The 25154-nt window shown below is 32.3% G+C and overlaps 3 protein-coding genes across 3 annotated transcripts; 2 read left to right on the top strand and 1 right to left on the bottom strand.

The window, feature by feature from the left end:
* Nucleotides 1–7617: 7617 nt before the first annotated feature.
* On the top strand, nt 7618–10113 carry TRIADDRAFT_37642 (uncharacterized protein; the record flags this gene model as incomplete). Its single annotated transcript, XM_002112135.1, has 1 exon — nt 7618–10113. The coding sequence occupies one exon, from the start codon at nt 7618–7620 to the stop codon at nt 9709–9711; it is 2094 nt and encodes a 697-aa protein (XP_002112171.1). The 3' UTR covers nt 9712–10113.
* Nucleotides 10114–12810: 2697 nt separating this feature from the next.
* Nucleotides 12811–14733, top strand: TRIADDRAFT_23895 (uncharacterized protein; the record flags this gene model as incomplete). The annotated part of the gene is made up of 8 exons (XM_002112134.1): nt 12811–12932; nt 13191–13267; nt 13495–13624; nt 13762–13845; nt 13964–14029; nt 14217–14298; nt 14396–14515; nt 14635–14733. The coding sequence occupies 8 exons, from the start codon at nt 12811–12813 to the stop codon at nt 14731–14733; spliced, it is 780 nt and encodes a 259-aa protein (XP_002112170.1).
* A 1101-nt stretch (nt 14734–15834) lies between these two features.
* TRIADDRAFT_55932 (uncharacterized protein) lies at nt 15835–17304 on the bottom strand (the record flags this gene model as incomplete). Its single annotated transcript, XM_002111629.1, has 3 exons — nt 15835–15891; nt 15986–16064; nt 16667–17304. 3 exons carry the CDS (start codon nt 17302–17304, stop codon nt 15835–15837), a joined length of 774 nt encoding a protein of 257 aa, XP_002111665.1.
* Nucleotides 17305–25154: the final 7850 nt, after the last annotated feature.

Genomic DNA, 25154 nt, shown 5'->3' with positions numbered 1-25154 from the left:
AATCCTACTTACTGCATTAGCTAGTTTTGATTCATAAAAATTTAAACTTTTCCATACATACATGATTTAACGTTCTTGCCGTTAGTATAGTTGTTTGCCAAAGATTTTTTATTATCGCTCAGTAATTTGCATATTAACCAATCTGTTACACTACTTTTGGAAAATAACGGCTCGCAACTGGAAAATCATGATCGCTAATGTCATTACTGGATTCAAGTTGAGAAGTCTGACTAAATTTTTAACTAACATTTGGATGAGTTCAACATCGCTAACGACATCACTTAATTAGTAACTTTCGTAAGAATGTCATAATGTTTATATTAATAATCAAAGTTCATAATATAATTCTAGATAATTAGAACGCAACTCTAGAGGCACTATAATTATATCGAGTTTTGCACGAAATAGTAGAGTTGTGATTAAAGCTTAATTACGATTCGGATATCTTTTCACCATTATCGATATCAGTTAATTAGCAATTTTTATAAGAATGTAATAATGTTTATATTAATTATTACGGGCAATATAAAAACAGCGGGTAATGTATACAATGCCCGCGGGTAAGATTACGGGCAATGTAAAAGCAGCGGGTATATACAACGCCCGCGGGTAATGCACATACAATGCCCGCGGGCAACGTATAAAATGGTAATGGCCTCTCATGCCAAAACTAACTCTGAACCTTACCCGATCTGCCCCCGAAGTCGTCTCTAATCCTAAAACAACACAAGTCATCTCCAGAGTTTGCTGTAGACGAAAAACCATGCTGCATTGCTTCTTTAGTGAAAAAGAATGACATTCCAAGGAATCGAAGGCGATGTGGCTGTGCCATTTTTCAAACTATAATAAGAGATATAAATATAGGCATTACACATTACAATATTTGTTTTTTTATAACGTACAAATATAACTTTATTGTTAATGTTTTTTTGTATGTATTAACGTTTTTGATTACATATAGAATGTAATCAATAAATTCATTTTGTTTCTGTAAAATCAATTGGATTATTCTTCTGGTGAATTTCATTTGTGACATTGCTAAATTTCATATAAGATTAAAAGTTTACTACTGTTGAAAAGAGTTGCTCAAGTTTCAGTTCAGAATCAAAGTTAAAACTTAAGTAAAACTATAAGATAATCACTTTTTCTATCCTCGGCAATTCGAGTGCCTACATGCCGTTGTAATGATATTTCTTCTATAATATCCAATGCTTGTTCTGGAGTTAGTAACACAGTAGCTCATCATATGACTTCCTTCAAATACTATAGTACCACATCTATTTATAGTTAGCTATTCTAATGAGACTTGCAATGTTTTTGGAACATATAAAAAAGGAAGAGTTTCAGCTTTTCCTTTTAGTCCTTCTTTAATACGTTTCATGATCTTCATATTTTTAAAAATAACTATATTGATAGAAACTATGGATTCGAAAATGTCTTATAGAAAAGCTTTAGGTCGTGGAATAGTACGATAGTTACTGTACTACAGTAGGGCACATTAGTTCTAAACTTAATACGATTGAAGTAGTGATCAATGTAAAAAGGCGACCGCTATTAGAGTGCTTTTTGGAGGTATTTATTGTGACTCAAGATCATTTACTTTAATAAATGCTGGATCTAGTAAGGTATACTGGATATTTAGCATTTAAAAATGAAAGAGATGGATAATGCATATTGGGAGAGCCGCTTCTAGTATTAAATATTATAGAGTGTAAATCATCTAAATATTTCTCTAGCTCATTTTACTTACAACTAACTATACACCCCTTTCTTAAGGCGTAGACTAGATTAATTCTAAGAGTAAAAATATTCTTGATATTAACTGCGATAGTTATTATCGCCAATTACTAGCTAGATTTGTACAGAGATTCTTAGTAGTTGACACTTTTGCAATAAATTTGTAGTTCCTAAAGCTGGTTATGTTATTTAGATTTCAAACTTGATCGTAAAATAGTTTGTTTCATAAATTTTAATTTGTGTGCAGCTATCTATTTAAGACATCTGTTTAAGCTACGACATGATTAGGCATGAATATTAATTTTAAAAGCTTTAAACAAGTATAGATCCTCCTCACAGCATGGTGTCCGATCGCGGGTAGTTCCCTTTTAAAAGTACGATTATACTGTTATTGTATGATTGTTAAATGGATTTAGATTAAGAAAATTAGGAAGGTGAATAAATATGTATGTAAAACATAATGAATATGTTTAGGATTATAACATATACAAGTTTATTTTGCAACATCTTGTGGTACATTTGGTTGGCTTCACGATTGTATATTCTAACTAATTGTGTTGATGCTAATCTAGACGATGAATGCTATATTGCGAATATAAAGATAAAGTTGATTATGAGTTTTAATTATATACTACCTGCTGATCTATTACAAGTAAAGTTCATTGAAAACAATGCTATTTTCCATTAATTTTTTCTGCAACAGAAATATGAATAATCTTATGCTTTTTTGTTATGTACTTAACGACGATCAGCATGTAGTTAATAAAGTTGACAGTAAGTCAAATATAATTCACTTTATCCAATCTGGTAGCTATTGTGATTGTTCATAATGTGATAAGGGAGTGTGAATATATTAAAGTATGATATTGATGACTCATTTGCACTTACTGTAACTCACATATTAATGCTGGTAATTTTGGAGATTATGAATGTAAATTTTACAGAAAATGATCAAAAATTTACTTCTTGTACAAGTATTTATGGATTATTTCATAATCAGATTCGGAACAATTTAAAAATGGGATATCGGATCTATAGCAATACTGTTTATATGATAGATTGAATGCTAGCATACAAGTAGAATGTGAATAATTTTTTATTCCAGACGAAGAAAGATTCTTACAATAGAGAATTAAAGAAATCTCAATTTTATTTCAGAATCCAGCTTCGCTAAAAAGAGCAGTACGTTAAACTTACAATAATTCACGATTTCATCTAACGGCATCTTCTACAGTATTTTATCCCTATCTTTCAGTTTATGTTGGCTTCAACCAATAATGAAACAATAATAATCTACACATTCTGAATTCTGAAGTCCGTAAAATCGTTAAACTAAATTTTCGATAGTATTCATATTTAAATTTTTGAAACTTTTAGGATCAACTGAAATCTCATTTTCACAGCTGATCCCTACTTTATATCGATTCTTATCATCAAATGTAATGCAAATTAACATCCCTGTCTTTAAGGTAGCCTAAAGGAAACACCTTTATTATTTTACATTCATAGAGCTTTATGGAGTTTGAGGAGCTATTAGACAATGTTTTTCAAACAACAAGCGAGCAGTAGTCGATCGACTTTGAAGATTTGCCGAAAGATTACTTCTTATTTTTTGATTTTAAAGAGAAGCTCTAGCAAGTTTTGCATTAGCATCAATGCAGGCGGTCTTGGAGTAGAATCTACTTGAAGAATTAGTATGCACCTATACTGTAATTTGAATCACTGCAAAGATAGTCGGATTTAAGGCATAAATTACTTTAAAAATTTTTTATAATCCAAATAAAAGCATACCTGCTAATAATGTGAACTTTTCATGCATGTTTTTGTAGCTTTCTGTCAGGTATTAGCAGTATGGAAAGTAGTACATAAACTGATTATGATTTTAATAGAAACAATACGCTTGACGATAAATACAAGTTAAAGCTATTATTTGAACGCAGTAAATAGGATATATTTAGCAAGAAGATTAGAAGAGCGACTTAGTGCAGCACAATACAGGTCACGCTATAGGAACCATGCTAACATTGGAATTTAACAACAAAAAATGCTTTTAAGACAGTAGATAATAATTATTCGAACAGAAACAAAGGACTTACGATTGCTATTGATTTGATTGTGATAGTCGCGATTAAAATTGTCTATTATCTAAATAACAATATTGTACTTAAAGCTAGAGACTTTAAATTGGATATAACGAATTTTACATTGAAATTTTTCTTTTCTCCTAGAATAGTATTAAGGATTTTTCAGTTCATAATATATTACAATTCTACAAGATTTCTCCCGTTGAAGAGATGAATCGTATAATTGCTGATAGCGGACCTGATTTTCTCTAAATGTATTTAAATTTCGATTTAGATACTTGCAAGAGCATTTACGTCGATAATTAATTACTTTATTTTGCTACGTAGTAAATTTAATCTTTGATCTTCGGTAATTCTATTATAATGATCATTTTCAATAAAGTGCTTTAACAATGTTCTCAAAGATGAAACTATGTGATAAGTTACTATATAATTCTTTCGCATAGCCCCTTCTAAAAATACGAGAAAGGGTAATGTAATCCTTTTACTTGATGAAATTAAACTATATTCCTCTTTCCTCCATACTTACAAAGTTTCTATAAAGGATCCGTTTTAGCTAATTGCAATTCACAGTATGAACCTATAGAGTGGATCAGTTCTTATTTTGAATAGTAGTACTAAATTGGAGTATACTAAAAAAATCTAATCGGTAAACAAGTATGTGAAAGATCACAAATAATGAATTCTACTACTGCATATAATAATAGACTATCTATCATACAATATACTATTATTTTGCTTATTTACGCGTATGAGCTTGCTTTATACAGGAATAATCTTGCTTTTAAAATACGTATAATGCCAGGAACTATGCTGAAATGTCTCAAGCTGTGTCCAGTCTAGATTTACATATTCACTTATCATACACCGTACAGTAGTATACAGTGCAGAACCTAGAATTTCATAACTGTGTACAGACGTAAAGACTAAACAGTACAGGACTTGATTTTCTCTAAATGTATTTAAATTTCGATTTAAATATTTGCATGAGCATTTATGCCGATAGTTAATTATTTTATTTTACTTCATAGCTAATTTAATCTTTGATTGTTCGGTAATTCTATTATAATGATCATTTTCAGAACAGTGATTTAACAATGTTCTCAATAATGAACGTATGTGATAAATTGCTACGTAATTTTTTGTCATAGCTTCTCCTAAAGCACAAGGAAGGGTAATCCTTTAACGTGATGAAATTAAACTATATACTTCTTTCCTTTATATCGATAAAGTTTCTATAAAGAATCCGTTTGAACTAATTGCATACACGGTATGAACCTATAGGATGGATTAGTTTTCATGCTAAATAGTAGTACTAAATTGACTATACTGAAAAATTTAATCAGTAAACACATATGTGAAAGATCACAATTAATGGAGTCTACCACTGGGCTCTATAAATGAATTATCTATCATGCAATACATTAATATTTCGCTTATTGATTGGCATGAACTTGCTTTGTGCAGAAATGATCTTATTTTTGAAATACGTACAATATCAGAAGCTGGAATGCAATTTTTTCACTCCTACCTATAGAAAAAGTTATTGATTACTAATAACTAATTCCAGGCTCAACATGGGTCTGTGGGCTGTGCTAAATGAAACAATAATAATATAATAATTACGGCATCGAACACAACTATATTCCCGTATTAATTTTTCACTTGCGTACGAACTTGCTTTATGCAATTGTACAGAAATTCTCTTATTTTTAAAGGGCGTATTATGCCAGGAGCTTTGCATTTAATTTTTCACTCCAGTTCATGGAATAAAGCTACAGCTTGCTAATAACCAATTTTAAACACAGTATGCGTCTATGGGTTGGACTAAATGGAAGGATAATATTATAATAGTTACGGCATCGATCATACGATATATTAATTTCTCACTTGCATACACCTTGATTTTATATAATTATTCTAGGATATAGTTTGATTTAAATTAAGCAACAATGTCTGGAGTCATAAACATCTAGATCTGCCTCTTGATATAAAAAAAGTTAATAGATCAAGATATACTTGCTATTGTTTAGCAACTGTTTCGTGCAAACAATGATGATGATCGCTACTCACTTTAGTGAATGTCTACTTCTTAGTAGGCCTAGCAACATATAATTGATTATATACTTCATAGTTTATTACACACCGAGTTAAAAGAAAATATATAATTGCATACTTTTTTTATTTGCTGTACCATCTAGTTGTGTTCTAGTATTTTAATCAATCGATTATAACTCTTCAATCCAGTGTACCTGCGTACTTCGTTCTATAAATTAATAATGCGTAACTAGCATAATATCTATATTTCACAATGAAGCAAACGTTAAAAATACAGTTACTGTAGCGCTTAGCACTTAGTCTCTTTGCATTTATAATCTGCTCCACTTTGCTTTACTGATATTATTAGAGATTAAACAATAAATTGAATTAACGGATAAAACAGACCCGGTATGTATCAATTCATTAATACAATATATTTTAACGAACTGAATTCATAATTCGTGCTTATAAGCGGACTAGTAACCTAATTTACGTAGCCAGTAATTGTATAAGAAAAGTATATAACGCCAGCAATACATTATATTACTTTTGCATTGTTAGAATATTATTTAAGGAGTCTAAGTAATTTATTGGCATCAAGCAGTGTCTAAACCTTTTTATTAGCTAGTCACGCCATCATCGCGTTTGTTACATGTTTATAAGTTCCGATTTCTTCGACTTATTTATTTCAACCTAATTAACGCTTACAGTAATTAGTTTCTAGGCACTGTATGTGACCAAATTTCTTACTAGCCTCAGGATGGCTTTACAAATAATCATTTTAATTAGTGTGGTGGTTATTATTTAATACTCCACCTTTCATTCTGATAGAATTTATTCCGTCAGGTAATTGTCACCGGAAATAGCTAATACGGTGTTCGACTGGCACTTATCGTTGCAAGATGTAATGGCTCCATAAATTATAGTGCTTTTCGTAAAATATCAATTCAAAAGTCTCATTTTATCAGGTTATATTGCAATACCTAGATGAAATTTTCCGTATATAACATTTACATACATGATTTTAAGTTCAAAAACTACGCTCACTTGGGCATGTTGATTCCATTATTAATATACTATACGTCATTGACTACTGAGTCGCTATTTCTCAATTAGCTTGTAGAAGTGCAATCATGATTGAATATAAGAATTTAATTAAGAATAAATAGACGTAGACAGACTGATTGTAACGTAACCACTTGAGAGCTGAGTCATAAATGGGAGCCTGCCTTATAAGCCATGATTACTGAACTAACAAGAGCTGTTGTAATCTCAATATTACGGAAATTTGATTATATTTAAGTAGTATCATATGTGATGTATAATAATATACAGTATACCTAATTTAATACCATGTGGAACCAGGTAGATATTTCTGAGAAATACGTAATTGCGTAAATTCTATGATACTTTTAAATTGGGTACTCTAGTAACAACATAATATCAAGCCAGCTTTTCAGGGTCAAAATATATTGGCATTCATTAATTATAAACAGCAGGGTATTTTTATTAGTACGTATTAATTAAGTGTACACAAAAAGATCGGTAGGTGTTTTATTCAAATTTGTTTGCTTGCTGAGTACATTAAGAGCAATTAACTCAAGTTATCAATCTGCGGTATTATTTTGAATAGGTTTAGTTCCATAACAGAACTGTAACACTTTCATTAGACGCAGGTATAAAAGGCGATCATTTTCGATCATTCGCCGCACACATTGCTACCTTCAGATTGAAGAATTGTTGTGATACCGTCAAAATGTCTAGAGCAGAACCATCAGAACATACCATTGCTGCTAACCAAGAAGTGGCAAATACCTTGCCCTTTCATAATAAGCAGGATTTCGTTGATGCACTACGTGGAAAGATTAAAGAACTATTTCCACGTAAAGTTTATAAAGATGGTACAGGCGAACTGGTATGGGACTTGACACAGTATGATTTTCAACAGCAACTTGACGATAACACCTTTCCGGCATGTCCAGACTCCTGTAATCCTAGTCTGTGGAGAGTAGCATTACTGAATGCTGTATCGGGAGTATTTGAAGTAGTTCCAGGCAAAGTTTTCCAAGTTCGCTGTTATGACATCGCTAACATGTCTGCAATTAAGAGCGATAACGGCTGGATTATTATCGATCCGATGACTGCAACAGAAACAGCAAGAGAAGCTTTAAAAAATCTCAATGCAGCTTATAAAGAGCGTTATCCAAACGTTACCCAGCAAGAAGGAGATCCACCCATCAGAGCTGTATTTTTTACTCATTCTCATACTGATCATTTTGCTGGAGTTTATGGTCTTGTACCAGATCCTAACGTAGATACTTTACCATTTCCTGTCTACGCTCCACCAGACTTCTTGCATGAAGCAGTTAGTGAAAATGTTGTTGCTGGCACAGCCATGATTCGTCGTGCTTTGATCCAATGTGGTAAGTTATTACCCGTTGGCGAGCGAGATCACGTTGATGTTGGCATCGGTAAGCAAAGTGGTGGTGGTAGCGGCGGTATCTATGCAGCTGAAGAAATCCAATTTGATGGCGATTTAAAAACAATGAACGTTGATGGTGTCGTAGTCGTGCTTTTAAATGCACCAAACACGGAAGCTCCATCAGAAATGATGATCTACTTTCCACAGTGGAGATCCTTTTGCTCAGGTGAAGATATGACGCATACCTTCCATAACCTTTTGACTCCGCGTGGAGCTAAAGTGCGTGATCCATTGACGTGGTCCAAATGTCTGAATAAAGTCCTTCGCTATTTTCCTAACATTGAATCAATGTTTGCATCTCATAACTGGCCAACTTGGATTAATCATTTCGAGAATGGGCCTTTTGAATCTGGTCGTATCACCAGCATGATCAAAAAACAAAGAGATCTTTACAAATATGTCCATGATCAATCTATGCGATTAGCCAATAATGGTTATACTATGCAAGAAATTTCAGAAGCACTTCAATTGCCACCTTCTTTGGCAAATGAATGGTGTAATCGCGGTTTATATGGTACAGTCGTGCACAATTCCAAGGCCGTTTACCAACGCTACATTGGCTGGTTTGATGCTAATCCTGCTTCAATGCATCAACTACCACCTGCTCGAGCTTCAGAAGAATATCTTCGATATATGGGATCACTTGCAAATATTCTGTCGATAGCTACTCAAGATTATAATGACGGCAAATATCGTGCTGTTGCTATGGTATTGAACAACGTTGTTTACGGTACCCATCGCGCTCACGACCAAGGAACACTTTCAGCAGCTGATGAACAGCTTAGGACATCAGCAATCAACTTATTGGCTAATACTTACGATCAGATGGGTTATCAAGCAGAATCGGGCGCTTGGCGAGGTTTCTACTTAACAGGTGCTTCAGAACTTCGCAATGGTGGACCACAGGGCCAAGGAACTTACCCTATATTTAATTTAAGGACTGTCAGAGCCATGAACTTAGAATTGATTTGTGACTATTTATCGGTTTTGTTTAATCCAGAAAATGTCAGTGATGCTCAATATACTTTTAATGTCACCATTACTCCTACCTTTAATCCTAGCGGCAAGGGAAATTCCAACTTTAACATTCCCGGTAGCAGTTACATGAAATGGTATGTGGAAAATTCAGTTTTTAATTCAGATACTGTCCTTTCCCACTCAGGAGCGGATGAGAAAACAGCTGCTATTGTTATGTCTCGCTTTACATTGGATGAGTTGGTTGTAGGTACTCCTGGAAATCAGCTCATTGATGAAGGCAAAATACATATACTGCCGGGTACAGGTGGAGAAGCACAAGTCAGACTTTTCTTTGCAGCATTGCAGTTGCCTACATTTTGGTTTACCACCACTTTCCCCAATTACTTTTAAAATAATGCGTAATGCCATCGGTTTAATGCGTAAAAATAGCTATTGATAACTGCCGATGAAATATCTTTGTTCTAGTTCATTTAATCTCTATATCTTTGTAATTTAGTGCAGTGGCTACAGGAAGCGATCATGCTTGATACTCGGAATTTATCGTTTGACCAGGATTAGTCGCTAACGTATTATCAGTAATAAAAGGATATTATTTCTGACAATTATCACGCGAATTTACGACCATTTATTGGCCTTATTTTACGATCTCTTTCTTAACTATGTTGATCGTTACGACCAATTTTGAATGGGTTAATTCGTATTACATCTTGTGAGATTATTCTAATTGGTCTAGTGTAGCATTTCTGAATTGTTTACTTAACGGTGCTGTGCCTAATAAAAAGTAATTTTAACTTTATAATGGCTTGGAATGTGCTTTAATATATGTATGAAGTAATATGGCGATAGACAACACAGTGATCGACGCCTATATTACATGATATACGCGTCTATATGGATGCATAGAAAGAACAACAATAGATGCATGATGTACTCTTAGAGGGATATTTCGAATCTTTGCTAAGCTACTACATAATAATTGAGCAAAATTATTCGAGTAATAATGTCTCATACCCTGGCAGTAAAAGTTGATAACTTAATGTACAATACGCGATACAGACCTTTCATTGATTTCAATGGAAGCGCCGCTTTAGCTCCTCTGATCTTTCCTTCATCACTATGATAATGAAGTTCTCAAATGGACGTGTAATGTATCATATAGACATCCACATAAAGCCTATTCCCAAAGCGCTATGGGGATAAGAAATAAAGTTATCATTACAATTTGTCGATTCAATTAATTCCGGCTAGATTACACATTCAGTAATAATTCATTGGAAGAATATTAAGTCAAAGTAATGGATGCTGAAGAGATTCCAACACGTACTCGTACACCTAATCCAATGTGCGATTTATGATAATCAAATTGATGAAATGCTACTATCAGCATGAATACGGTAGTAGTCATCCTATCATGTTGGTATGATCAAAAGCTTGATAATGAATAAGAAGAAACACTAGAATGAAACTTTGTCCCCATAATGTAGATTAAATAGGCCGTTAGAGATGGACTAACTGAAGCTAACGATAAAGTTTAACCAACAAAAATGTTATCATGAAGAGGATTTCACAAGTTCAGTTCGAAATTATTTCAAGGCCTGTTTAAATAACCTTACTAGAAATTATAATCAATTCGTTCATTCTACTACTAGCTATCTCTACTACCAATGGCTTTTGTATTATGTATTTATTTTATCTCTCTATTGATGTTAATTCGATCAGAGTTGATTACCTAAATCGTTGATCGAAGCGGTTAATGAGTATTATCAGTTCGCAGTTATTGACCAAGTTATCGGACAAGTCATTAGCTTAAGCTACAGCGACTAGTCAATGCCCGTTATTGCAGTATAATTTTAACTATCCGTATCCGATAATTAGAAGTTCAGTGCCTTTGATGTCCGTAGACTTAGCATCAGCTGACTCTATTTTTTACATCTAAGTGTTATAGACTACGAATTGAGTCCAGTAGTCATGATGGTTGATATGGATAATTTCTAGTACATTATACTGAGTGATTAAAAGGATAATCGAGATTCAGGCTTGAATAGCTGTTACAATTCACGAAGATATTGAAAAATGTATTTTAACTTAGAAAATTTTTTGAAAATGGACTGTACTACTGTATACCGTCAGTCGTACACACTAAACTAGTAGGTCATGGACTACTTCTGTAGATACACCTGAACTAGACCGAAATACCGAAAAATCAGTTGCTCAGCATGAATCTTCAGCGTCTATTTATCTTCAAATCATTTCTACGAATTGAAAATCATCAATGACCTTGTATACCTGCTTTCGAGTAAAAACTTGGTAAAATAGAATAGATTTCAATTCAATGTACGTCATATTACTTCCAGTAATTTCGATCGATAGGAGATGAGGCAGAAATGTCCGACCGTCCGAGTCAAACATCTATCAAACTGTAGAATTTCTGCTTTTACCTCGGTCCAGATGTATCTTGACGTCCATAACCATAGACATATAAAAGTAAAAGATTTTTCTTTATCAGGGCCTACTCCACTAAAAATTCTCCACTCAAAGCCGTAACCTATTTTAACTATAGGGGAAAATTGTTTAGTTGCGGCTTTGAGTGGAGAATTTTTCGTCGAGTAAGTCCCAGTACAGTATGTCGATGTCCATAATTGGGTACAGACGTGCAGTACTGATTTAAATTTCATGTTGAGAATTCGATGGTGAAACGTCTCCAACGATGGTATTGACTCAGGTCGAACTCATCAGTAAAATTACAGCTAGTTATCCAGATTTTTAAAATTAGCTGGCATTTTGGCATATGGAGTTCTATGCAGTAAATACCATCGTTGAAGATGTTTCAGCATCGAATTGTCAACATCAAGTTCAAAATTGGAACGATCTACAGCAGTGTTGGCTGCCAGTACAGTACAGTACTGTACGTCAAATAACAGGGCAGTAGCAACGGATTCTAACCCAAGTCAACAACCAGGAATCACCAATAAGCCGTAACCATCTATCCATCTGTCCATAAAGGTGTTTTTCTCTTTACCACTACAGTACTGTACAGTATGCCTGTGTCCAACAATGGTCGACGCTACAGTGTACAGTATACAGTCCGTAGTAAAAACGTTTTCTTATACTGTACTGTATGGTATGTCCATCTGTCCACAACGGTGATAATAATCCGTGTTCGGCTGTCCATGTGTCCGGTGTTTTCTTCTTTACCACTACAGTAGTGTAGTACAGTATGCCTGTGTCCCCATGGTCGCGCTACAGTGCACAGTGTACTGTATACTGTAGTCCGTAATAAAAACGTTTTCTTCTACAGTACTGTATGGTTCGTCCATCTGTCCATAAAGGTGATAATAATCCGCGTCCGACTGTCCACATGTCCGGTATTTTCTTCTTTACCACTACAGAACTGTACAGTGTACAGTGTACAGTACACTGCACAAAGTGTATGGTACTGTACCGTACTGTATCGCGTAGCGTTCGACGTTGATCACAATTTGTTTAGTCATGGCGGACGGCGGCCAATTCTCTGCTGCTCCTTTTTGGCAAAATGGCCCTTCTCCCGGTCAGTTCTATAACACTCCTGGCACCAATTTAGCTTCAAGCCAATTACCTCGAACATACACTCAGTAAGTATTGCTCAATAATTCGTATTGATCGTCTATCATCGTCGTATTTTCTGACACAAACGCAGGCATCGTTGCTTGCGTGTTGGTTCTTACTTGTCCTCCATTGTAAACTTTCATACCTTTCGACTGTCGTGTATCATACTCTAGTATTGGACAATCATTATGACGTATTCAAAATTCGAGCTGGTTTAAAAATGATCAGCCACTCTCTCCATTCTAAAAGAACTTAAAAGTAAAATGTTTTTATCCATATCTTAGGCAGCCAATCGTTACGGGTACTTCAGTTCTTGGTGTCACTTTTACTGGTGGTGTCGTTATTGCTGCTGATACATTAGGTATTATTCAAACACGAGGATACAGGCGATAGATGAAAGCCTTTCATCCAAACGTAAAATAATTACAATTAGAATTGGAGTCATGATATTGAATCATGTCTTGTCTACAGAGTAATAGCTACAAGATGGGTGAAAATGGCCCATGCTTATTATTTCAATGATTCGCCATGGATAATCATTCATCTCTTATCAGATCATAATCATTTACAATTGATCTTTTAATTTAGGGTCTTATGGATCTTTGGCTCGATTTCGTGATATTAGTCGGTTATTGAAAGTCAATGAAAAAGTTGCTATTGGAGCATCAGGAGATTATGCTGATTTTCAATTTATACGAGACATAATCAATCAAAAAGTGTAAGTCTACTAGTTGTTAAGGCGTTAACGCTGTCATAGCTAAATCTTATTCAAGGTATCAAAGTAGCTTGACTAATACTATCTATGGCTAATAATCCCAACGTCGTTATGTTCATAATTTTACTATTCATCTATAGGCTAGACGGAAAATGTTTAAATGATAATTATTGTTACTCACCAGTAGCCATTCATACTTGGTTAACTCGCATTTTGTATAATAGGTTAGTTGCGATTGGTTCGAATTATTCTTATTGACGTAATTCTCTTACATGGTCATGCATTGGAATGATGCTATTAATCAACATTCATTTTCATAATAAATATTTATGCTGTATTTAGGAGGACTAAAATTAATCCATTATGGAATAACATTATAGTTGGTGGCTATGATGAAAATGAAGGAAGGTATGCTGATGATCGATATCATGAATATGAACATACGTCATCGTGCTATTAAATGTGTATTCTATATTGCGTTATATGTTGTGTAAGGCCTTTGGATAACACTGTATACTATCAGTTACTCTTCTTTACTTAAGCGTATTTTTCCTCCAAATTTCTTACATCTGTTATTTGTAATAAATGTACATAGTTATTTAGGATACGTTGATAAACTAGGTGTTGCTTATCAAGCTCCAACGATTGCCACCGGTTATGGAAGTTATATTGCTCAGGTTAGTTACAGAAAGTACTTGCTTAGCAACTAATTACTTGATACAAATCAAAATATGTCAAATTGATTAAGTTATGTTTTAAACTTGGATTCTGTAGCCATTATTGCGCCAGTCGTATGAATCAAACAATAATAACTTCACTGAAGAACAAGCTTTATCAGCTATTGAAAGATGTATGAGGGTATTGTTGTACCGAGATGGGAGATCTGGGAATCAAGTGAGTGCGGCCTGGAAACATTATGTTGCAACTTATTCTATATGAAGGCATTTTCGAAATCCTACGTCTTAATATCTAAGGATATAATTATAACATTCGACACTTTTCTAAATTTTTAGTACGAAGTAGCAATTATAACGAAGGATGGTTGTCAAGTAACTTCACCTAAACCTATCTCGACCAATTGGGATATTGCCGAATATGTAAAGTATGTATAATAGACGTTCAAGCTACTATTTTTTTTAGTTCATACAGTATGTGCAGATTGTAAACTAATCCAGTGCATCATTATGTTTCTGATAATTTCTTGCAAAATAGGGGATATGCATAAATGATTCCATCCCTTCTGTTGCTAATATGGTACTATCGCTCTTTCCATTAGCATTTTGCCATGAAGTTAATGGTTATTGATTAGTTAATAATTGTATCCTAATAAATACTTCCTTGATAACTGTATCTAGGACACGGTAAAATTCATGTTTATTATTGATGTTTTATATTTAGTAGTTGTTGGATTACTTTCCCTTATTGGTTTTACTCCGTTATTTTAAATATACATTTGTTCCTGTACACAAATTGTTGTAAAATGGCATATACTTGATAACATCCACTTGCTAAATGAATCTGAATAGCAACCAGACAATCATAAAATGCGTAGGATGACTTTATACATGATATTGTGTAATAAATTTGGAAAAACTACCTAATATATTGAAAGGTGTGCTTGGAAATCACTCTTGATTTGCAAAACAAATGACAAAGAAATTCATTATAGTAGAATTACAGGATAAGCTAGAAGTTAATGTTGTAAATACCTTCAAATAGAGCAAGAAAAGCTTCATGCGTTAGAATTGTTTGATCACTAGTTTACTAACTGCTTATATAAATATCGACGCAAAAAATTTCAATCTTGCTAACGGTGAAGTTTGCGTAAAGCTATGTGAAGTTGTCTACAGTATAATCATAACAGCAAACTAGGTAATAGAATGTATTCTAAACATTTTAAACATGCCGGGATTGTCAAAGATACAAGTACAATTAATTAAATTTACAGTACTTGTCACAAAAAAAGAACAATACGGTAGAGGAAATTATAAATTTGCAAGTAAACCAAAATTTCATTTTAAGAATTAATACATAAAATAACTTGTTATTTTATAAGGGCAAATCTGAAGTGTATCGCTTTATATTTTGTTCTTTTGGAGGGTGGGACTGCATTAATATATACGACTAGATCTTGAATTTATTTTCGTTACTCTTATTTGTACATCTCCCGTTAGAGTTGAGAAAGGCAAACATTTTGTAGGATTCTTTCCAAATCAGCAGACATACTCATCTTTTTCAGTGTATTTCTGACTTGGCTCGTAACTTAATATCTATATGGAAATTTGACAGTGTTCAAAATATACGGCATCAGCTAATGACATTAAATACTAAAATTGAAATATTGACAGTTGAGCGAACACTTACCAAATAGATCCATACAAATAACCACAAAGGGAAGATGCAACAAATAAGGAAATGTAAGCAATGATTGACTTTCGCCGAACTAAAATATTTAAAGGAGAGAATTTTTATACATACGTATTTAAGCATATTTATTCAATATGTAGGCGATTATATTTATGAGAGCTACTAGAGCTTGTCATATGAAATATTCCAGCATACTGAATAATTAAAAATATTTACTTATGGCTACTGCAGTCAAAAAATTTGTATAATATCAGAGTTCCAAGTAGATTTTGAAATAGGGTTTAACTACTTAACCCTTATTTCTCTTTTTGTGGGTCAATTTTAGCAATTATATCGTAAGCGAATGCCAATTTGCAAGACAGAATACAGGCAGGTCAGCTAGAAATATTTTAACGTTTTATCGAACGGACTCTAACAATGTGCTAAACACGATATCTTCATATTCATTTGCCATATTGAAATCAACTATGTTATATGATCAGGAAGAATGTAGTTCTAATATTTAGCAGTTAGTTCATAATCTATAGCCTGATCTAGCACTGATTATTAACTTTCTCAGCAGTTACTAGATGATTTCAGATTACGACATGTATATTTATATAGATTAACTGGTAACGCTAAGCCACTAACATTCTGCACATTATTTGTAATTACGATTAATTGTCTGGATAAACTAACCGTTTAGAATTGGTTCTAGTGATCTTCTGTTTGGGTACATACGGTTTAGCCTCAAACATAGCAACTTGATTCGAGCTCATTTTAAGAGAGGGAGACATCAATGGATTAGTAGTTGGGCTACTTGGATGATCACTATCTGCTGCGGTAATCAATGAATCCGTCCGTGAAAAGACTGAGTCAAATTTTAGTTTGTCAACTCGATTAGTATTTCCATTTTTGGTAGTTTCAGAATAAGATGAATTACATTTTGGAGTCGCAGCACTAAATGAATCTTTGCATATATCCTGTTCATTTTGATTTTGTGAATCATGACTTTTTGTATCTTGTAAAATTGGTGATTGTAAGGTATCATTAGGTTCTGTTAACTCTGGACGTTCATCCGGATGATCGAATTGTTCCGATTTTCTTATACGATGGTTACGATTAAACGAAGGTGCTATTGAAATTATTGGACTAGAATTAGGGCTTTGTCCTATTATTGTAGGATTTGAAGATCTTTTGCTATTATCACAGATTTCAGTTCTATAACGATCAGGTGAATCAAGTACTTCTGGATATTCTACACTACCGGGGAAAGAGAGTGGGCTATCAATCGATCGTTGATAGTGGGCTACAGTTTCTTCGCTATTTTGATTCATATCGCGCTGTAAGACATCTGCAGGTAAAGAGCTTGCATTTCATTTATCGCTGATTGTGACAATTGCGCTAAATCATTTAATAAGATGACATGGAAAAATTAGTTAAGTTAAATAAGATGCAATCACGAAAGCGTTCTAATTATTTCGGCATTATAGAATAGAAATTCATATACTAGAGTCAGTTATAATACGAATAGCGTTAAAATTTATATTCAGATTATTGTCAAGTCAAAGCAAAAGGCTAGACTGACAATATTTATTTTTCACAATATGGAAAGTAGGTATTGCAACTAAGAACAAATTTATTGAATGTACGGATTTAGCTGTGTAAAATTCTGGATGTGTTAAATGTCTGTTATGCTTCAATATTCTTCTACTAGCACTTAATTTACCATCTTTTAACTTGATATCATGAGTTTGATCTATTTTATGAAGTCCACAATTTTATGGTCTTTACTTAAATGTATTCTATTGTACTACTACTGTAGCAGACTAATACTTGCTATATATGACATCGAAATACTAGCTGAACGAGAGGTTTAAATTTATGTGAGGGAAGCTGATCTAAATAAGAGATTGTGAGGTATAAAACTTAGGGGTGATTATGGCTTCCAGCAATATTCAACATATATGTATAGCTGCTTACTATATTATTGCAACACTTTTAAAATTTAATTGCAGATCGTATTTTTAGGTAGCTTTCACATCAGTTACCTACAAAATGCTAAGAGTCAGAAAATAATTTATACCAACAAATTAAAAGGTTTATGTTCGTTATTAAGTCAGTTACGACCAGAAACATATTGTATCTCTTATCCTAAATTATCAAGACGATCAATCCTATGAAGCAATAGAGAACGAAATACAGTACGGAGCATTTAAAATTACAGAATAAATTATTCTAGGTAGATAATATGGTATAGCCGAAAAAATTGAAACTAAGATTAATATTGTTTACGTAGATAAAGCGAAACTAATTAATTTATTATCGCTTAATATGCTTCACTAGTATAACCAAAGCCTTCCCGCGATGAGCATCCTGGTAAACTGATTACTCTTACAAACAAGTCTTGCAATATTTGCCCTCATTATTGTACTAATGCAGATATTATTCGTATTCTTTGCCATTAAGTCGCTATCAATATCTAAATCTGGTAGCTACAATGAATATACGAGCGAATAAACGCGTTAACAGTGAGTGTTAAATTGCTGTATTGATATCGGCATCATTTTAATATAGAGAATTGTGTTGCTATTTACTCTAGATTACAGTTATCACTGGAATCGATCAAGTATACCTATTGAAATGGATATGTAGCGAAGAAATTTACATATGTAAACGTAGGTTGAAAATTTGCTGAAACATATTCAACATTGATGTTTAAGGCTGCAGCAAAAATATAGAAAGATTTAGTATTAAGTTATGTTCTCTCATGATCATACATTGATGTAACTAATACTATTAGAATAGTAATGCTAAACTAAAAATTACGTCTCTTATTTGGGATGCAGTAATTGTCTAGTAGTACTGATATGTGCGCACAGTCTCTAGAAATTTTAAAAATGGTTAAATTTTATTTTTATTATCGATTTGAATTGACGTTAAATAATAATTTTTATTCTTTATTCTATTTTTTGATCGCGACTTATCGTGCTTTATATGATTTTTGCCCTTTACATTGGGAAATTAAAATCAGATCAACTTGAGAAACCATCAACTGCTTACGGTTAACCAGTGATTTTTTTTCGAGATATATACGAAGAATTTATGAAATAGATTTCATAACAAGTCAACATTTCAAAATTAATTTTAAGCTTGTTGTGCATGAAATGTTCGTATTCCCTGTTTTGCAACATCAAGGATGATAAAACTACAGCATAATGATATCGTTATATTTTTTTAGGCGTGGAAAGTTCATGAATATTTAAAAGTATAAAAACATCTTAAATTTATGCTTAATATAAAGTTATTACAGAATATTGTAGCAGGACCTCTAAAATGATTAGTCTAATTACCTAAACTCTCGGTTAATTTATCAATCACTACTCTTATATGAAATAATAAAGAAATTTAATTCTCTTTCGGTCTTTTGATCGATAAACTATTTTCAAGATTTTTAGATTTGGCGATATCAGTATGTAGTAGCACGCATGACTTCGGCACATGATACTTTGAGATTACACTATTTTGTTTTAATCAATTACTAACAAAGGTACAACATAGGTAAAGGATAATTAATTAAGAACAATGATTAACTTAAACCCTTTTAAATTTACCAATAGCCGATATCGATTCACTACATTTACAAAGTGAATCCTAGTACAATTTCGAACTGCAACGATGGTAAAATCTTAGTCTAATCTCGATATTACTCCAAAAAATATTAATTAGAGGCATCTTATATACATACACATGTAGGCTACGATATAGTTTCCAAAAGCCTCATTTAAAATTAGTCCTAACAGGGAATAATATACTACTTCCGACATGACTTGCGTTTTGAGTGCAATTCCCTAAATATGATTACATTTCAAGTAGTTATAAACTTCCGACGTTTTGCTCCGACAATACCAAAGAATTTTATTGATAATGATAAAAGTATTTATATTACTAATGTATAATAATAGTGCTTTGTTGATCTATTCGTTTTGGTATAAATTGGATGATTTTCTTTTTATGAAACGTATTCAATTTAGAATTTCTAGTTTTTGGTGGTTAATTAATATCGGCTTTGAATGATTTGCTAGTCTTAACAAAGAAAAATTGTAGAGAATATTCACAGATTTCGATGGCATAATTGGAACAGATAAATAACCGGAAAATATTGGTAAACTTACAATAAATTAAAACCGATTGGGTTCTACAGATTACACTGGTAGCAACAATTTTGCATGAACGAATTACTAGTTTAATAAGAAAGTACCGGTACACAAAGGAAATTATATCATCAACTTTCTACTGTGTTATAGAAACCATTTTGTAGGTTATTCTGTTTATTAAATTTGATATTTATATAAGAAGACTTCATGCTCTTGAAAAGTGATCAAGATACCTATTAAAATTCATCGATGGAAAAGAAATGATAGGAATTAATATCGTTCATTAATCGATTTCATCTTGCTGCGCACTCTCGATATTCAGTCTTGACAAATTTATGGACTTTATTATTGTCACAATAATGTCTATTAATTGATTGCCAACTAAAATTTGATCAAATAGATTGAATGCATCGTGGCAAATCATAAGATACCAGACATACATGAAAAAAAAGAAAAATAAGAAAAAATTGCTTACTGCCGTTTTTAAATTAACTAGACTGAATAGGAAGCGTTATAGTAATGATATCTATGGTAGCTTGACTAATTCACCAAAATGGCATTATATGTGATACATCATTCTTTATGTAAAATTAGTTTAATGTTGATTAACTGAGAAAAAAATGTGAAGAAAAAATGTTTGTACGGCTGCTAGTGGGGTCTAATCGTCAATTTAATTACTCTTGATATTGATGTCCCTAGTATTAAATTGAAATTTGTGCTGAACTTATACTGCAGTGCCATGTTTCCATTTAATCATTTTTTTAATCATTTTTTACACTTTGTTAAGTAATATGAAGCTGTCTTATTCAACTGAAATATTATTCTCCCTATTTTATGAGTAATTATCAGTTACTTTAGCCAGCAAAGACTATAACAACATTAGATTAGGTGATTTGCTATTCTATTCAATTTACAAGTAAACATGGAACGTCTTGTTAAAATTATTTAGTAGAATAAATAAAGTCACAAAATGCGCCTAGAATTCACTATCGGGACGGTAAGGATCGAGAATAATTGGTTGTTCATTGATTGATCAATGAATCATATCATATTTTAGCTACATTCATTAATCGTTTAAACGTTAAATCGTTGAATCAGCATTATCAACATCTACCCAAAGCTTAGAATGCATCGAGCGATTTAGAGAAGGAATAAGTAGTGGGGTAAAAAGATAACATTTGCAGACATTAATAATAACTATAAATATGAATTACGGAATAGAAAAGAGTTAAACATTATTTAGGACGCGCATTTTATGTCAAGGTGAAATTACAAATGATCTATTGACATGATTGGTAGGATATTGGTTGATAGTAAAACATGGTAGCATCAGTTAGCAATAAAATGAAATTGAGTCAAGATTGATTAGCTCTTTAAATTCTAAGTAACAAAATAACTAGAGTAATTTATCGGTCAGGAAAGTGAAAACTCTTTCTAGTAAGTAATATTTAATCTTACCAACGTACAAATGACGATAAAATGTGTTGCATTATAAAAACTCTCTTTAAACTATAAATGGCAAAAATAATTAGAGCAATTTATCTATGAGGGGGTGAAAGCTCTTTTTGGTAAGTTACAGTTAATCTTATCAACACATAAATGACGATAAAATGTGGTATAATATAAAAACTCTTAGGCAATCCTGGCTTATAAAGAACGATCGAATAATGCAACGAAAAAGATAAACGCTGATTTTAATTTGATGCTAATTTATACCGGTATTAAATAGAATAAATCCAGAATACATCGTAGCCATAACGTGAATGTAGTAGAGAACTGTTAGCATATTCTTATGATCACTGACAATTTGTGTTATTTGTAATCACCTATAACTAGATATTTAATGAAAATCGTCAGAATAATTCTTAAATCATTGTCATATTATGTCTGGAGTTAAACCCTGTGGAAAATACCCTAAAATAATTTTAAAGTGATTAAATAGGCTCAGCAATCCTCTAATTCCCGTTATATAATAGAGGATAATTACAGTAAAACAGAGTTTAAGTATTAACCTTCACTAAGTATATTATTACGGGCCGTAGCTTTCTTAATAACTTTTAAAAACTTCATATAGTCACCAATATTTTACTTCAAAACTCTTAAAGCATCAAAGTAATTCAGTAATAAGTTAGAAAATTATAGTTATTATGATGCTTAGATGGGGAACAAAATAAATAAAATTGAAGCAATAGAAGGAACATAAAAGTTATTGAAATTAAAAAAAGTCATCAAATCCGCTGTATTACTTTAATCAATCAATTAATTATTGCTAACGATCATCGAATCGGGCTTTGATGATTGACTAAATCAGACATAAGCCTCTTTAATATTGAGATTATTAAGCTACTTAAATACCATTTTCTAGAGAGTAAAAATAATTATTGATGTCCAAGTAAATCATATAGTAGCACGATCATATTTGCTGTTAGAGCAGCTTATGCTGGACAATAATTAAAATCATCTAACTTATATTCTTTAAGGTATGGACTGTGCTTAACATTTTACTGACTCTTAGAAGTTGATCTAAATTATCTTAGTCATGTAGTTAATTATTCTACTGTTTTATTAAGATATTAGAAAGTCATAAGTTTCAAATTAAGACTATATATTATTCTATTACAACATTTCATAAATTACGAAATAAGACTTACTATTATCTATTTTACCTTTAGTTGTAAGTTTGAGCAAAAGTGAGTTCGATAGAATATGGCTGCTTGATTTATTCAATTTGTAATTTTTTAATGTTTTTGGCGATGGATGACAAACTTGTTTTTATAACATCAGTTAACGTCTAGACGAAGGATTAAACATCTAGATAATAAAAGAATCTTTAAGGTATTAAAATATTTTATATTCTTGCAAGGATGGAACAGTCTTGATTGACTATTATACCACGAACGTAGGTTGTCTTCAGGTATAGCATGATATCTTGATAAAAATCATGATCAATATGAATGATATATTTTCTTGATTTCAGATTACCAGAGGGAGAAAAAAATAGCCAACAGTAAATCACTTTTTTAAGGTACGTATTTCTCTTTCTATTCAATATAACGTTGATTATGATATCATTGGCTTAAAAAAAATAATGATCATCATTCTTTATAGAATGAACATAATGGACAATGAATCCATGGATATTGTATACTGATATTGACAGAGTCGGTAGTTCTAAATTGGAGCCTTTCTACTCTATACTTTCATCTGTTATTCATTGTTCTTGATTTGTTCCAGGCTATCCAATCAATATGATATTATCCATAGTCAATAATTTTTTTATATCTATTGAATGAAAATGTATTTTAGATAGAGCATATGTACTAGTATGCTGACACAATACTTGGAATTGGTAGGATTTGAAAATATAGTTGTCATAGTTGGGCTGGTTTGAACAGGTGCACTTGGTTACTATAGTAACGCTGTATCGCAGTATGAACGATGATCTAAGAATTATTAATTTTTGACAGTAAAAGAATACGCCTTGGTCTGGATCAATTGGATCATGAGAGAAAAGATACCGTTAATGTAGAACTTCGAAACTATGCTCAGGTTTTGCAATTGGGAAAAACACATTAAAAGTCTATTTTAAAACCTAGCGACCATTCATTGGCCGCATATACGATAGCAGCTTAGATTTGAAGAATCGTGCAAGCTCGTTATGGTATTGCTAATATGTAATCATTATATGGAATATAAAACGATTTAGTTATGAACTTCTCCTAATCGATTAGCTTCTTATTATATAAATGTAATAAGCAATTCTCATCTAAAATAGTTGATAAGATCGGAAACAAATAACGATGGTGATCGTCTATTACATAATATAATGGAGTTATATAACTGTCAATACTGCAACGGATCGCGATCTAATCTTTCTAGATAGAAATATAAATTGTTGATGTATTTCATGGACAACATAATAATCATCACGGAAACAACTAAGAGCATACAATCTAAACACATGTAATCCTGTAGTGCCTATAGAAGTAAATTGAGATTATATAACTTTCTTACACCTTTATAACCACTAGCAGATCACTAAATCTGGATATTGGTATTCTATAAGTACGTCGTCTATCATTCAATGCTGATTCATTGTCTTAAGGCACGTTGTTTTATCTAATTAAAAGTTCCATTTTTATATTCTCTGATAATAATACTCCTCTTATTAAGTAAATGATCGTACGATGACTATGTTACACATTTTAGTGTTAATATCATACCTTTGGGTAGTTTGAGTTGAAACTATTCCATTTTTCTTAAGTTAAATTATAACAGTCGACGAATTTATAAATAAATTATGTAATCATACCGTAGACTTGAATGAGCTCACTAATTTTTGCCCATGATAAATGTGCATAAGATGCTATAACATTTATTTTCCTGATCAGTTAAATTTTAGTATTTTGCATGTTTGCTAACAGTAAATTTGATTATTTGATTAAGTAATCAATGTACCATAGGTATCGCAATATTAGTATTAATATTGTTGCTGTGTAAGGCATTGTAATCTTGCTCATAAAGGATAACTCATTAAGAGAAATAATAATTCCAGATCTACAGTATGTAGACTATCGATTTATTAATTGTCTTTCAGAGAAACTTTAAAGATAATAATGAAATAGCAAGATCTTAAATGCGCATCTTATAATATTTATTTAAGAATATTTTGATTCAGTACGGTACCAGTAGCCGCATCTTATTGAATTGAAAGATATAACGTTCATGTTTGGAGTGCTATCAGAGCTTCCTTATCGAGCTATACAAATTAGGCATTAAGTTACGGGCTACAATTGTAAAACGCAATAAGTTCCCGTGGGCTGCAATTAGCGCCTTCTCACTATAAAGGCCCTTTTGCTTCTTATAGCATAAGATACGATGCACCTACTAAGCCATTGCTCTTCCCACAGCTTTGCATCTTGAAATAATGTTCTCTCCCAGATGTTATTGCAAAAGATAATTTTGTTGGTGATAAATGCATCCATTCTTTCGAAAAAATAATTTTGTAGGACAATTCCTAACGATTTAGG

Source organism: Trichoplax adhaerens, genomic scaffold (genome assembly GCF_000150275.1).
Source record: "Trichoplax adhaerens TRIADscaffold_4 genomic scaffold, whole genome shotgun sequence".
NCBI classification, from domain to species: domain Eukaryota; kingdom Metazoa; phylum Placozoa; class Uniplacotomia; order Trichoplacea; family Trichoplacidae; genus Trichoplax; species Trichoplax adhaerens.
The sequence above is the reverse complement of the archived record's forward strand: the minus strand, read 5'-3'. Positions and strand labels throughout refer to the sequence as shown.